At 42.5% G+C, this 11,019-nt stretch overlaps 1 protein-coding gene across 5 annotated transcripts in view; it reads right to left on the reverse strand.

The window, feature by feature from the left end:
* Window positions 1-11,014, reverse strand: part of NAIP (NLR family apoptosis inhibitory protein) — a 45,165-nt gene extending 34,151 nt beyond the window's left edge. For 2 of the 5 annotated variants that reach the window (XM_072958551.1, XM_072958552.1), the window contains exons 1-4: window positions 7,733-11,014; window positions 5,844-6,601; window positions 3,464-4,037; window positions 2,383-2,482 (exon numbers count right to left, since the gene is read on the reverse strand). In XM_072958551.1, the coding sequence (XP_072814652.1) occupies window positions 2,383-2,482; window positions 3,464-4,034 (671 nt within the window). In that variant the 5' untranslated portion in view covers window positions 4,035-4,037; window positions 5,844-6,601; window positions 7,733-11,014. Of the gene's footprint in view, window positions 1-2,382; window positions 2,483-3,463; window positions 4,038-5,843; window positions 6,618-7,732 lie in introns of all 5 variants that reach the window. The other 3 variants (XM_072958550.1, XM_031675194.2, XM_072958549.1) reach the window with 3 other exon arrangements.
* Between the last annotated feature and the right edge of the window lie 5 nt (window positions 11,015-11,019).

Raw genomic sequence — 11,019 nt, forward strand, 5'->3', positions numbered from 1 at the left:
TGGACTGAGAAAGCACTCAACATGTACTACTTACTTTCTTTAAAAATTACAACAAAATCAGCATATTTTATTAATTTACAGTTATTTAGTACCTTAGTTGAGTACTACATTTTAGAAAGTATAGGTGTATACAGTTTATAAAAACAGCAACAAAGCCATACTATCAAATTGACATCCAAACAGCTAAGGTTAGATTCTGAGTTCTAATGCCAGCTCTGAAATGTATTGGCTAACCATGCGCTTATGATGACAGACAGACGAAAGGTGGAACAGGCATCTTCTGAGACAGGTGCCCAAGAGCCATGACTATGGAGCCAAGGCTGGTACTCACGTGGTACATACCCATGTGGTACACTGTCAACACTAAGTATACTGGTGTCTATTCTGATTGGTCGAAGAACCAGAATGACATTCAAACTATATAACAAGCTGGCTTCACGCATCCCTAAAATTGTCTCATCTGCTTGTCAGGAAGGACTCCCCTCCTTTTTTTCCTTCCCTCTCCTCCTCTTCCTTCTCTCCTCCTCTGTTCCCTTCCTTTCCCACTCCCCCCCTTTTTTTTTCAACAAGCAAAAGTAAAACTCATTTATTTCTTAAAATTTAAAAAGATAGAAATGAACAAAGTAAAATGTGGAAATCCTTCTCCACCTCATCTCCTGACAGACCCAAATCCAACCCAAAGACATCTATTGTTTGGTTTATATCTTTTCATAACTTTTTCTGTATGTATTTCAAACAAGTCCATATATAGGTTGAGTCATTTTAAACATTTTTCAAGGCTCACACTACACATTATTTTACATATTGCTTTCTTCCCTTATCATAGACATCCTTTCATTTCTGTAGGCATGGCTATCTCTGTGCAAGGTGATTTATAAACATAAATAACAGCCCAGTTGTTTTATGGTTGACCTATGATCCAACCAACAACTTCTTTGCATGTAATAGATGTATGATAAATATTTGTTAAAGAAATAGAACATGAGCCAAAGAACACTGCTAGATCCAAGTATTATTAGGTTATAGGAAATACAGCAAGTAGAAAACATGTTAAATGACACCACAGGAACAATTCAGCCAAACCTAGAGTGTAGGGAATTTTACAAGACAAACTACATGTCTCCTTTAACAACTAAGCGACAAGAAAAAGACAGGGGAGAAGGAAATCTGTAAGTTAAAAATCTTAAGCTATATCAACTAAATTCAAGGTATGGACCTTGTTTGGAACCTGATTCAGATCAACCAATGGTAAAGAGAGAGGGAGGGAGGTGGAGAGATAAGAACGTTTGAACACTGACTCAGATATTTGATGTTATGAGGAATTACTGTTAATCCTTTTTAGGAGAGAGAATGATACTGTGGTTGTTTTTTAAAAAATATTCTGTCTTAAAGTTATATACTAAAGTATCAACCAGTGACATTATATGATATCTGAGATTTGCTTTAAAATTATCTGGTTATTATTCTTTCTGGGGAAAAGTTGGGCGAGTGATGAATGAAATAAGATTTGGCCTTATAAGTGCTTATATACCGTTCTCTATTTTAGTAGGACATTTTCCATAATGAAAGTTTTAAAAATGGCTAAAAGAAGGAATCTGTACTTGGTAGATATGTAGAAAATACTAGTAAATAGAACAATAAAAATAATTAAAATACACTTTATTTTCTAAGCAGGGAACTCAAGGCCATTGCAATAATCAAAACTCTTACTGACCTTTTTTTAAGCAGGATTTCTCAGAGAAACTTAAAAAAATTTTAATTGAAGTATAGTTGATTTACAATGTTGTGTTTGCAAAGAAGATGTGGTATGTATATACAATGGAATATTACTCAGCCATAAAAACAATGAAATAATGCCATTTACAGCAATATGGATGGACCCAGAGATTATCATACCAAGTGAAGTAAGTCAGACAGATAGACATTGTGTGGTATCTCTTATTTGTGATTTAAAATGATACAAATGAACTTATTTACAAGACAGAAATGGTCTGAGTTTTTGAAATAAAATATTTTCATTTGCTATATATTCAGCAGTACATGAAACCATTTGTAATGTTTTAAACATTGTTTTACCTTCCAACTTCCTTTCTATACCATATTACATTATTCCTATGCAAATTATTTATAATGGCAGATTCTGAAACTTCTACTTGGCAAAACAAGTATTTTGGATGATAAAACAACATTCAGGAAACTGTTTTAAAACTATGTAATTAAAAATTTCCACAATGTAAATCAGGGTTTTCTTGCTTGAATAAATTCTGGAGTGTTCCAGTTTAGGATAGGGAAAAGATCAAAACTGAAGTTTCTGCTCTGGCAAGGTGACTTTTGTTTGTCTTAAAAAAAATAACTACAAGCAAAAAATATTTATCTACTTACTTGGGGAACCACTTGGCATGTTCCTTCCAGGGATCATCATCTTCTTCCCAGTTTCCCAAACATCCACCACAGGAAAAGCACCGTACAGTGTCACGCTTACCTACGCATGAAGGAAAACACTTAGCTTGCCCAGTAACAGCACCACAGGATGGTCCAGATCTCCGGAAGCTAGCTGCTCTGGGCATGAATGAGACATGCTCCATCACTTCTGTCCACTCACACTGTCATCCGGCTGAATCCCCATCCACAGCCCCACTGCCCTAAGTGACCATTTTCCAAAACTAAGACTCCACCCCTCAGCCGTAGCCACCCTTCACACTCAGAACTCAAAGCTGTTTAACTCAATATGCTCTCCCTAAGGAGTGAGGAAGCAGAGAGACCCCCACACTCATGAAGTGAAGCACAGTTAGAAGACCTACGCTGTAGTTTTGTTATGAAATTTCTGGAAACTTAGGCACATTTCTTAAACTCTGAGGCTCAATGAACTCAACTGTGAAACAGGGGGAAAGGGCAAGTTTGTTGATTTAGTATTAGTGCTTAATCCATGCCTAGCATCAGGTAGTACTCAGTAAATGATAGCTGTTATTCGATCTGTCGTAACATTTAAGGCATGGCTAGGACAATTCAAAGAATGTGCAATGTTCTGAAATGCAATTTGCCCTATACATTAGAGTCAGCCTTAAGGTTAAAAAAACAAAAAAACCTTTTCAATATTGCAGCAATTAAAAGAATCAAACAATCATTTAAGAGCAGCAAAAGGAAGATGGGAAAGAAGGAGACTGGGGTCAGGCTGACCTCCCAGTTTATTTTCAGGGCCTTAAGAACCCAGTCAGTATTATTTTAGGTCCAGATTTTTTTAAAGTCACTTTCTTAATTTATATATTTGGGGCAAATTAACACACTGTGCTAAACAAAATAAAACTCAAGTAAAAATACTGAAGTTGAATTTTAATAAAATAGACCTTATACCTAATATAGCACATTGACCAAGAGAGGAAAGATTTACAAAATATTCCAACTGAAATATGGACCCTAAAGTTAAAACTCCAGTGCAATACTTCAGAAAATGATTTCACATCACCTGTAAAGACAAAGCCAGCAGCTGAGAGCTCCCTTGGGGATGTCCCTTGGGCATAAAATGGCCAGTTCTTGAAGGATTCCAGTCTGGTCTTCTCTTCTTGGTACCTTGCTTTGTCGTCCCCCCTCAGCTTGTTCTCTGGATTCTTTACTCTTATATCATACTTGGCAATGTTACCAACATCTTTGCCCAAAAGAAATTCACAATCTGGACGTAATTTCTTGTGGTCTTCCATGGGGAGTCTCCGGAGGCTAGTACCAAAGAGGATTAAGCTGCAGCAGAAGCACTGAACCCCAGATTTTACACCAGTGAAATAAAACCCAGCCGCTGCCATCTCCTGGGGTGTCCACGAGCTGTAGGACTCATAGGTCACAAAAGTCTTTAACCTTTTTGCTTCACTGCGCATTTGTGAATTAAAGCCTTTCTGCATTTTTTCTCGGTCTTTCTGCTCCCCTTTTTCTATTTCCTTGGCAAGCTGAAACGCATCTATGCCTAGAAGAGCAGAGAGCTCCTGCAGCAAAGCATAATCAAACTGGGAAATCCTCTCATCGGACGCTTTCTCCTGGGCTGCCATTTTCTGAAAAGGGAAAGATAAGGTTGATGAACATTGCCACCTGGTTTACTGGTCCTGAGATTTGTTTCAACCCTTTTACTCTTCCTGGTTTCTTTCTTCTGAATAATCCTGATCTTCTGCTATCACTTAGCCCAATTCAGAGCAAATAAGCTAGTAGGTCTGTGACAACCTCTCTCTCTCTCTCTCCATCCCATCCTCCCAACAGGTCACACACGGAGTCCAAGCAGTTGGAGGCCCCCTTATCACAGCATCAATCATCATTTAATTTAAAGGCATAAAATAGGGGATACCTATCTCATCATATAACACCCTCAACATTTCAGGAATCTCCAAGGTATTCCATTTAATACCTACAGGAGGAGTTGGATAGTTCCACTATAGGTTTGTTTTCTGTGTCCCACCTTGATCTAGCTCAGCTGATTTGGAATTTTCCCATCTACCCACATTTCTGCAAAGGTTGCAGCTAATTGAAGATCTTGATTAAGCCCAAGCATGACCTTCCTCTGGCAATGCCTAAAACAAGACAGAGCTCCTTTGTCGCTCCTGTGTTGAGCCCACTTCAGTTGCTTGGGAAGCTCTTTCAAGTCACAAGGTTACTGAACTTTTTGACTGCAAAGCTCCTTCCTTTCCGTTGTCTCTGGATGCCCTCTCCCTGTAGAGTCTCGCTAGTGGTTATCTGTCCAATGTGGGTCACTTTCCAACCCAAAGAAGTATCTGCCCAACTCTCCCTCTGGCATAATGTTCCTTCCCTTTACGGAAGGACGTAGTGGGCTTGGCAGCCCAGAGCTCTTTCTGAATTACTTTCATTTTTGCCAAAGCAGCCAAAACCATGAGATGTGGGAGAAAGATTTAGAACCACTGATACTAGGCTGAGTGCTGAGGCCTTCCTGGTTTGCCTCCCTATTCTTTACTGACATACCCCTCCCCATCCGAATTTCTGTTTTAATCCATTCAGCTGTTTCCTCTGGCTCTCCATCTACACCTGTCAATTCCATGGCTGTGCTTTTCCTCCCATAAATAATTATAGTCCTTGAGGATATTCAAACCAGGAAGGCCACAGCAGCCAGCCTGGCATCAGTGGTTCTAGACCTTTCTCCCAAGCAAAGTCTTAGCCGGTATTTAAATTATAAAGTCCAAATTGTTTCAGTGATCCCATTCAAAGTACCACCTTCACTCATTACCCAGGGATGCATCATTGAAAACTCACAGGGCTCTACCTAGTGTACTTACTTCAGACTTTCATGAAGGTAAAGGATATGAAACAAAAAATAAAAACAAAAACCAGGCCAATGTCAGAGAGGTCTCAGAGTCCAGGCCCAGATGCACAGGATGTGCTCCACTGAAGTGGGAAAGCACACTCTCATCTGAGGAGGGGTCTTGTAGGCCCCTCTGGTCACATGCCCAAACTAGGATGCAAGACCAGTCTCAAAAACAGCAACAAGTTGGTACCACCATGACAGCAGGCCTCCCTGGAGAGAAAAATAAGCACAGGGTAGCCACAGACCAGCTGGAATCAATCTGCACTTCTACAGCCAAGTTCAGGGGTCACTTTTGCTGGTCCCAAGGCCATTTCTGGGGAGGAGAGAAGACCTCCAAGGCCCTCTCCAGGCTTCCCGCTCTGTCAGTAAGTGCTAAGAGCAGCAGTGAGGCTGCTGTCTTGGGGACAGGATTTACACCCAAGTCTCTGTGACCCCAGGGCCTGTCCTCTTGCCTCCGAAGAGAGAAAAGCAGCAAGAGTAAGATGAATAAGAGAGCCAAAGTCTAGGTGTGGAAGAAAAACTGCTTTGCCAGAGACGGTAATTTACTCACCTAGAGGTTTATCCTGAGTTCCAGTCAAATGGAAGGAGAAGATGTAGCGTTAAGTACAAATGCTCTGTCCTTGAACAGGAAGCAGTGAGAACATACCTAAGGAACTAATACTCAAAACAAGTTGCAGTCTATTGAGAAATCACCAGTAAAGGCTCTCGGGTGCTGAGTCAGTAGGGCCTAATCAGGAACCGAAAGGACTAACAAGATGGACCAAGTCCCACAACAAGTATTTTATTCTAAACAGTTTAAGCTGGGTGAATGTTCAGGGTGCTAAGTCTGATTTCTTTGGTGGCAGTTACTATCCTTCTGGTTTCTTTTAGGATTTTGTCTTTTATCCTTGGCTTATAAAATTTCGAAGTTACTGCATCTTGGTGTGGGTCTTTCTGCTGTCATTGGATTCAGAGGACTTTTTCAAGCTGAACACGTGACCCTCCCATCAGCCCTGGGAGATGACCACCTACGATTTCTCTGGTGATTTCCTACTGCCGGGTATTGTCACTCTTCCTGACATTCCCATTATTCAGATGGGAACTGACCACCGAAGTCCTTACCTTCTTTTTCCTCACATATTCTGTCAGGGCCTTTGCTCTACTTCCTGGGAGACTTCCTCTTTACCTTCCAACTTTCCGACTGTCATTCTCAATTTTAGCAGTTATACCTGCAGTTTCCCACAGCTCTTTCTTGTTCTCTGTTTCTTGTTTTCATGGGATCTATTTTTTTTTTAACCAATGCAATCTTCTTGAATCTCTCCGAGGATACTGTCAAATGACAAAACTACAACAACTTAATAATGAGCTTGCTATCCTTCAGTCAAGGGAATATGACCCATAGATGGAGGGAACACAGTGCCTCCGGGCATGGGGGTGGGAGGGTGGGCAAGAGCTGGTTTTATAGAGAAGAGGCAATGGGGAACTGGGCGTGATTGGCTAGGAGGCCAGGGATTTCATTGTTAGGCCAGCAGGTCCTGTTTTCCAGGGTCGGGCAAACTAGCCAAAGCTGAGTTGGGGGATCGTGACTGCTGTGTTAGGTTTCTTTGACAGGTGTTGCTCCTAAGTGTAGGCTAACTTGGGTTTAGATTTGTGACTTGGGCCAGGCCACCGAGGTGGCCCCCTGATATCTGGTGGGGCCCAATATACAAATTAGCTTTATCAGTACTCATACTGTCGCCTGAATTATGTTTCCTCCAAAGCTAATGACCATTTACTTTTGTGTTTATTTTTCACATTATCAGCTTTCCTCAAATGTATGTGAGCCTTGGTTTTCAACTCATATTTGAGAACTAGGCAATTTAAAAACTGATTGATCAAAATTATGGTTCAAAAATCTGATTAAAAACCACATGAGTGGGTGAAGGGAGACAGCTCGGTGGTAGAGTGCACGCTTAGCATGCACGAGGTCCTGGGCTCAGTACTTCCACTACAAAATAAATAAAAGAACTTAAAAAAAGTAAAAAAGAAACAAACAAAAGGAGCCACATGAGGGTCACTTAAACCTAAGCCCTTAATTTATGGAGAACAGGTTGGGGAGCCAAGATTCACCCGGGAGAAGCCCTGAATGTCAGAGAAACATCTCAGAAAATGATTTTAAGTTAGCGGTAAAGAAAGAGCTAGCAGTTGAACGCTCACTTGGGATGTCCCTTAAGCATGAAATGGTCAGTTCTTGAAAGATTCTTTGTTTGGGGGTGCCCAGGGCCCACACTAGCTCCTCTAAATCAGTTGAAAAGCTTATTCCTTTTTTTAAAAAAAAAACTGACTCCACCAATTTTTTTTGCCCTAGGGTTAACACCTGAGTTAAATAATCTGGCAGTGAGGCTGGGGGAGCCCACTGTCTCATACAGAGACTTCAGCCCCTTGATTGTCAGTCCTTCCCATCATTCCTGCCCTCCTTACCTGGCCTTGAGTCCCTGGCTGCTCCAGCTTCTGTTATCAGGTACATGGTCCCCCAGGGATTAGATGTGTATTCAGGTTGTGGGTCCTCTGGCCTGCTTCATTGGTTCCTGCTATTCCATTTGAGTTTCCACCTTCCAAAAATTTGTTAAAATATTCTGTATGCTCATGGTCCCCTCGTGCTTTCTTAATATTTCTAGTTTAAAAATCACTTCAATAACCATATGTAATGATTACCAATAATAAGAACTAACATTTGTTCAGAGCCTACTACTTGCCAGGCACAGTTCTAAGCACTTGAGACATTTCCATTTAGTCCCTTTAACAGTCCCAACGAAGTAGGTATTATCTCCACTTTACAGTTGAGGAAACTCAGGCACATAGGGGTTCAGATTAACCAGACAGTGTGGTGACAGAATCTGCACTTGTAACCACTGTGTTAGGCAGCCGTAAAGTCTAGGTTTTAAGGAAAGGAAAACCCAGGTGTCCCAGAAAGTTCATGCCCTCCTCCTTTTGGTAGTTTGGCCAGTTGCTGAGTTAGCAAGCTGCTGTTACCAGCAGCGTCAGCATGTGAACTCCTCTGGACAAGCTCTGGTCCAGTAAGGCCATTTACGCAGCTAAGAAGCAATTATTGTTAATTAGTTGACCAGTTATTCACTGGCCCCTCCTAGCATTTGTATGAACACATACAACATTGCAGGGGCAGTGTGGTTTTGAAGCACTGTCCACGGTACATCCAGCTGCTCATGGACCTAAAAAAATTCTTTTTATAGGAGGTCAGGGAAACTCCTCTACACTGTCGACCCTCTTGCCTGTAAATTTTTCCCCAATCAACCTTACTTTTCACCTATGGTATTGTTATGCACATGTGTCCAATACACATTACATTTTAGTAGCACCTTGTAGATTTTGTTGCCCTTCTGAATTGGATTTTTAAAAATATTCTATTTTCTAAATGTTTATTGATGATGTGTAGAACTCTCCTGGTCTATTTTTTTTCTTTTTTTTTTTTCCCATCCCCATCTCCTAAGAACTAGTTCTCTGCCAGGAAGCCTTCATAGACCCCCTCTGGCACTCAGTTGGTCTTGCTTCAAAAGACCAAGGGAGAGAGTGGTATAATCAATGCCCAACAAATGTTTATTGAATTAATTTCTCTCAAAACACTGCGCCAGATTCCCCAAATATGATAGAACAAAATGTGAAACCTCTCTACCTCAGTTACATCCATCATTATGCAAAAATTCACTGGTCTCACACATCCACGTCCGAAGAATAAACTCACTTAAAACTGGTGGGGAGGGTATAGCTCACGGGTAGAGGGCGTGCTCAGCATGCACAAAGTCCTGGGTTTCAATCCCCAGTACCTCCATTAGAAAATATAATTAATTAATTAATTAATTAATTACTCCCCCCAGGAAAAAAAACAAAAAAATTATTTAAAAAGAATAAAACAACCTAAAAAAAAATTGAACACACACTGAATCACACTCATGTCTACCTCAGCAGTTCACAGAGCTATCAACTACTCACTCCTGATTCTACCAAACTCCTTGTCTAGAAATCTCTCCACACTTAACTCCAAAGCCTGTTTTCATTATGTGTATAACTCTTTCCTGGTCTGTTCTTCACTTTTCTAAGCCCAATCAACTGCTCTGCCTGATGCCTGTTTCCTTCCCTTTTCCCCCACTAAGTTCCAGAAGCCATTTTGTCCAAACTACACAGAAGTGAGTATGAAATGAGATCTTCTTGGGACTTGAAGTGCAATTTCTCTAAGAGAAAACTGAAAACAAATCCAGTAGGAGCCAATCTTCTGTGGAAATAGACAATCTGGCTGCAAAGTAACTCAAACCTAACAAAAGCTACTTACTGTCACTCCTTCAGAAGAGGACTATCCTTATCCCACCACCAGTCTCCAAGCCCATCCCCAAAATCCAAGTAGAGCATCCCCTGTACCATGCTGCTGGTTCTCAAGTCTGAAAGTCCCCTGAGGGCAGGGACTGGGTCTGTCTGGTCCACCACAGCATCCCTAGAGGCTGGTACTATGGGTGGCAGATAAGCGACCCCAAATAACTACCTGCTGAATGAACAAACAAGGAATGTAAGAGTCAGGTTACTCAAAAAACAAACAAACAAACAAACAAAACAAACAAAACAAAACAAAAACAAAAACAAGTCCAGAGATTTATCAGGGTGTACTGGAGCTGGATGAGAGAAAGTACAAAAAAACCTTGCAGCTTAGAAGACCGGGAGTCTCTGGTGATTATAAAGGCTGCAGCGCCTTTTTTTCCCAGATTCTGTCCATGCTGGGATCTGGGTTTGGGGATTTTCAGAACTCCTCTCCTTAAAGTTTTCAAGACCTTGGCTATAAGGAGGAAGTCCACTCCAGGGCAACTGATCACTCTAGCAGATAAAGCAAGGGTGCTCCCAGGTCTGAACACCGCACTCTGCCAACAAATTTAACAATAAAGCAATAGAACCGAACACAATTCCTGAATCTCAGCCAGAAAGTGAGGAAGAACAAAGCGCAGGGAAGAGAAATGAAAGTAGAGTATGTGGGTAAGGAGGGCAGAGGCCAGGCTTTATTGAAATCTAGCCAGGCACCTAGTCAGCAGTTCACACGCAATCCTCCCACCAAGCCAGAGGTGTAAAGTATTACCATCCCTATTTGATGACTAAACTGAATCGCAGTGAGATGCAACCTGCCCCGAGCACACAGCTAGGAAGGGGCAGCGCTGGGACCGATCTGACTCCAGGCTACCCAACTCTTGTAAGCTGCACCAACTATTCTGCTCTGAGGTCTTAAAGCAGGACCGAGGGGGTGTCGTTCATTTATCCAAATAACGAACACTTACTGAGCACCTACTGGGTACATGTCAAGGCCTGGTGCCAGGCGCTGTTGCGCGGATGAAGGGCAGAGGACTGAGGGGTCGGGGGACAGAACGCAACGTCAACCACGAGACTACGGAGCCCGGAGCCTCGGCGCCCGCCGGGCAGAAGGGAAGATAGGGTGCGGCAGAGGAAGGGAAGGGAAGGCGCGGCACGGGAGGAGAGAGCGGAGCCGGGGCGCGCGAGGCGCAGGGCCCGCGGGAGGTGTCGGCGGAGCCCAGGAGTGGTGGGCGGCAACTGCTTCCCTGCGGACGGACGGCTTCTGCCAGGCAGCCAGCCTGGCGCTTCGTGTGTTGAGGCATCCGGCCTCGGCCACCGGCACGGGCGAGACAGGGGCCGGGAAGTGGGCGAGACGAGGAGCGCAACCCTGAGGAGCCGGAAGAGCTGCCCGGAGGAGGCGAGAG

The sequence above is a fragment of the Vicugna pacos genome, chromosome 3, assembly GCF_048564905.1.
Source record: "Vicugna pacos chromosome 3, VicPac4, whole genome shotgun sequence".
NCBI lineage: Eukaryota > Metazoa > Chordata > Mammalia > Artiodactyla > Camelidae > Vicugna > Vicugna pacos.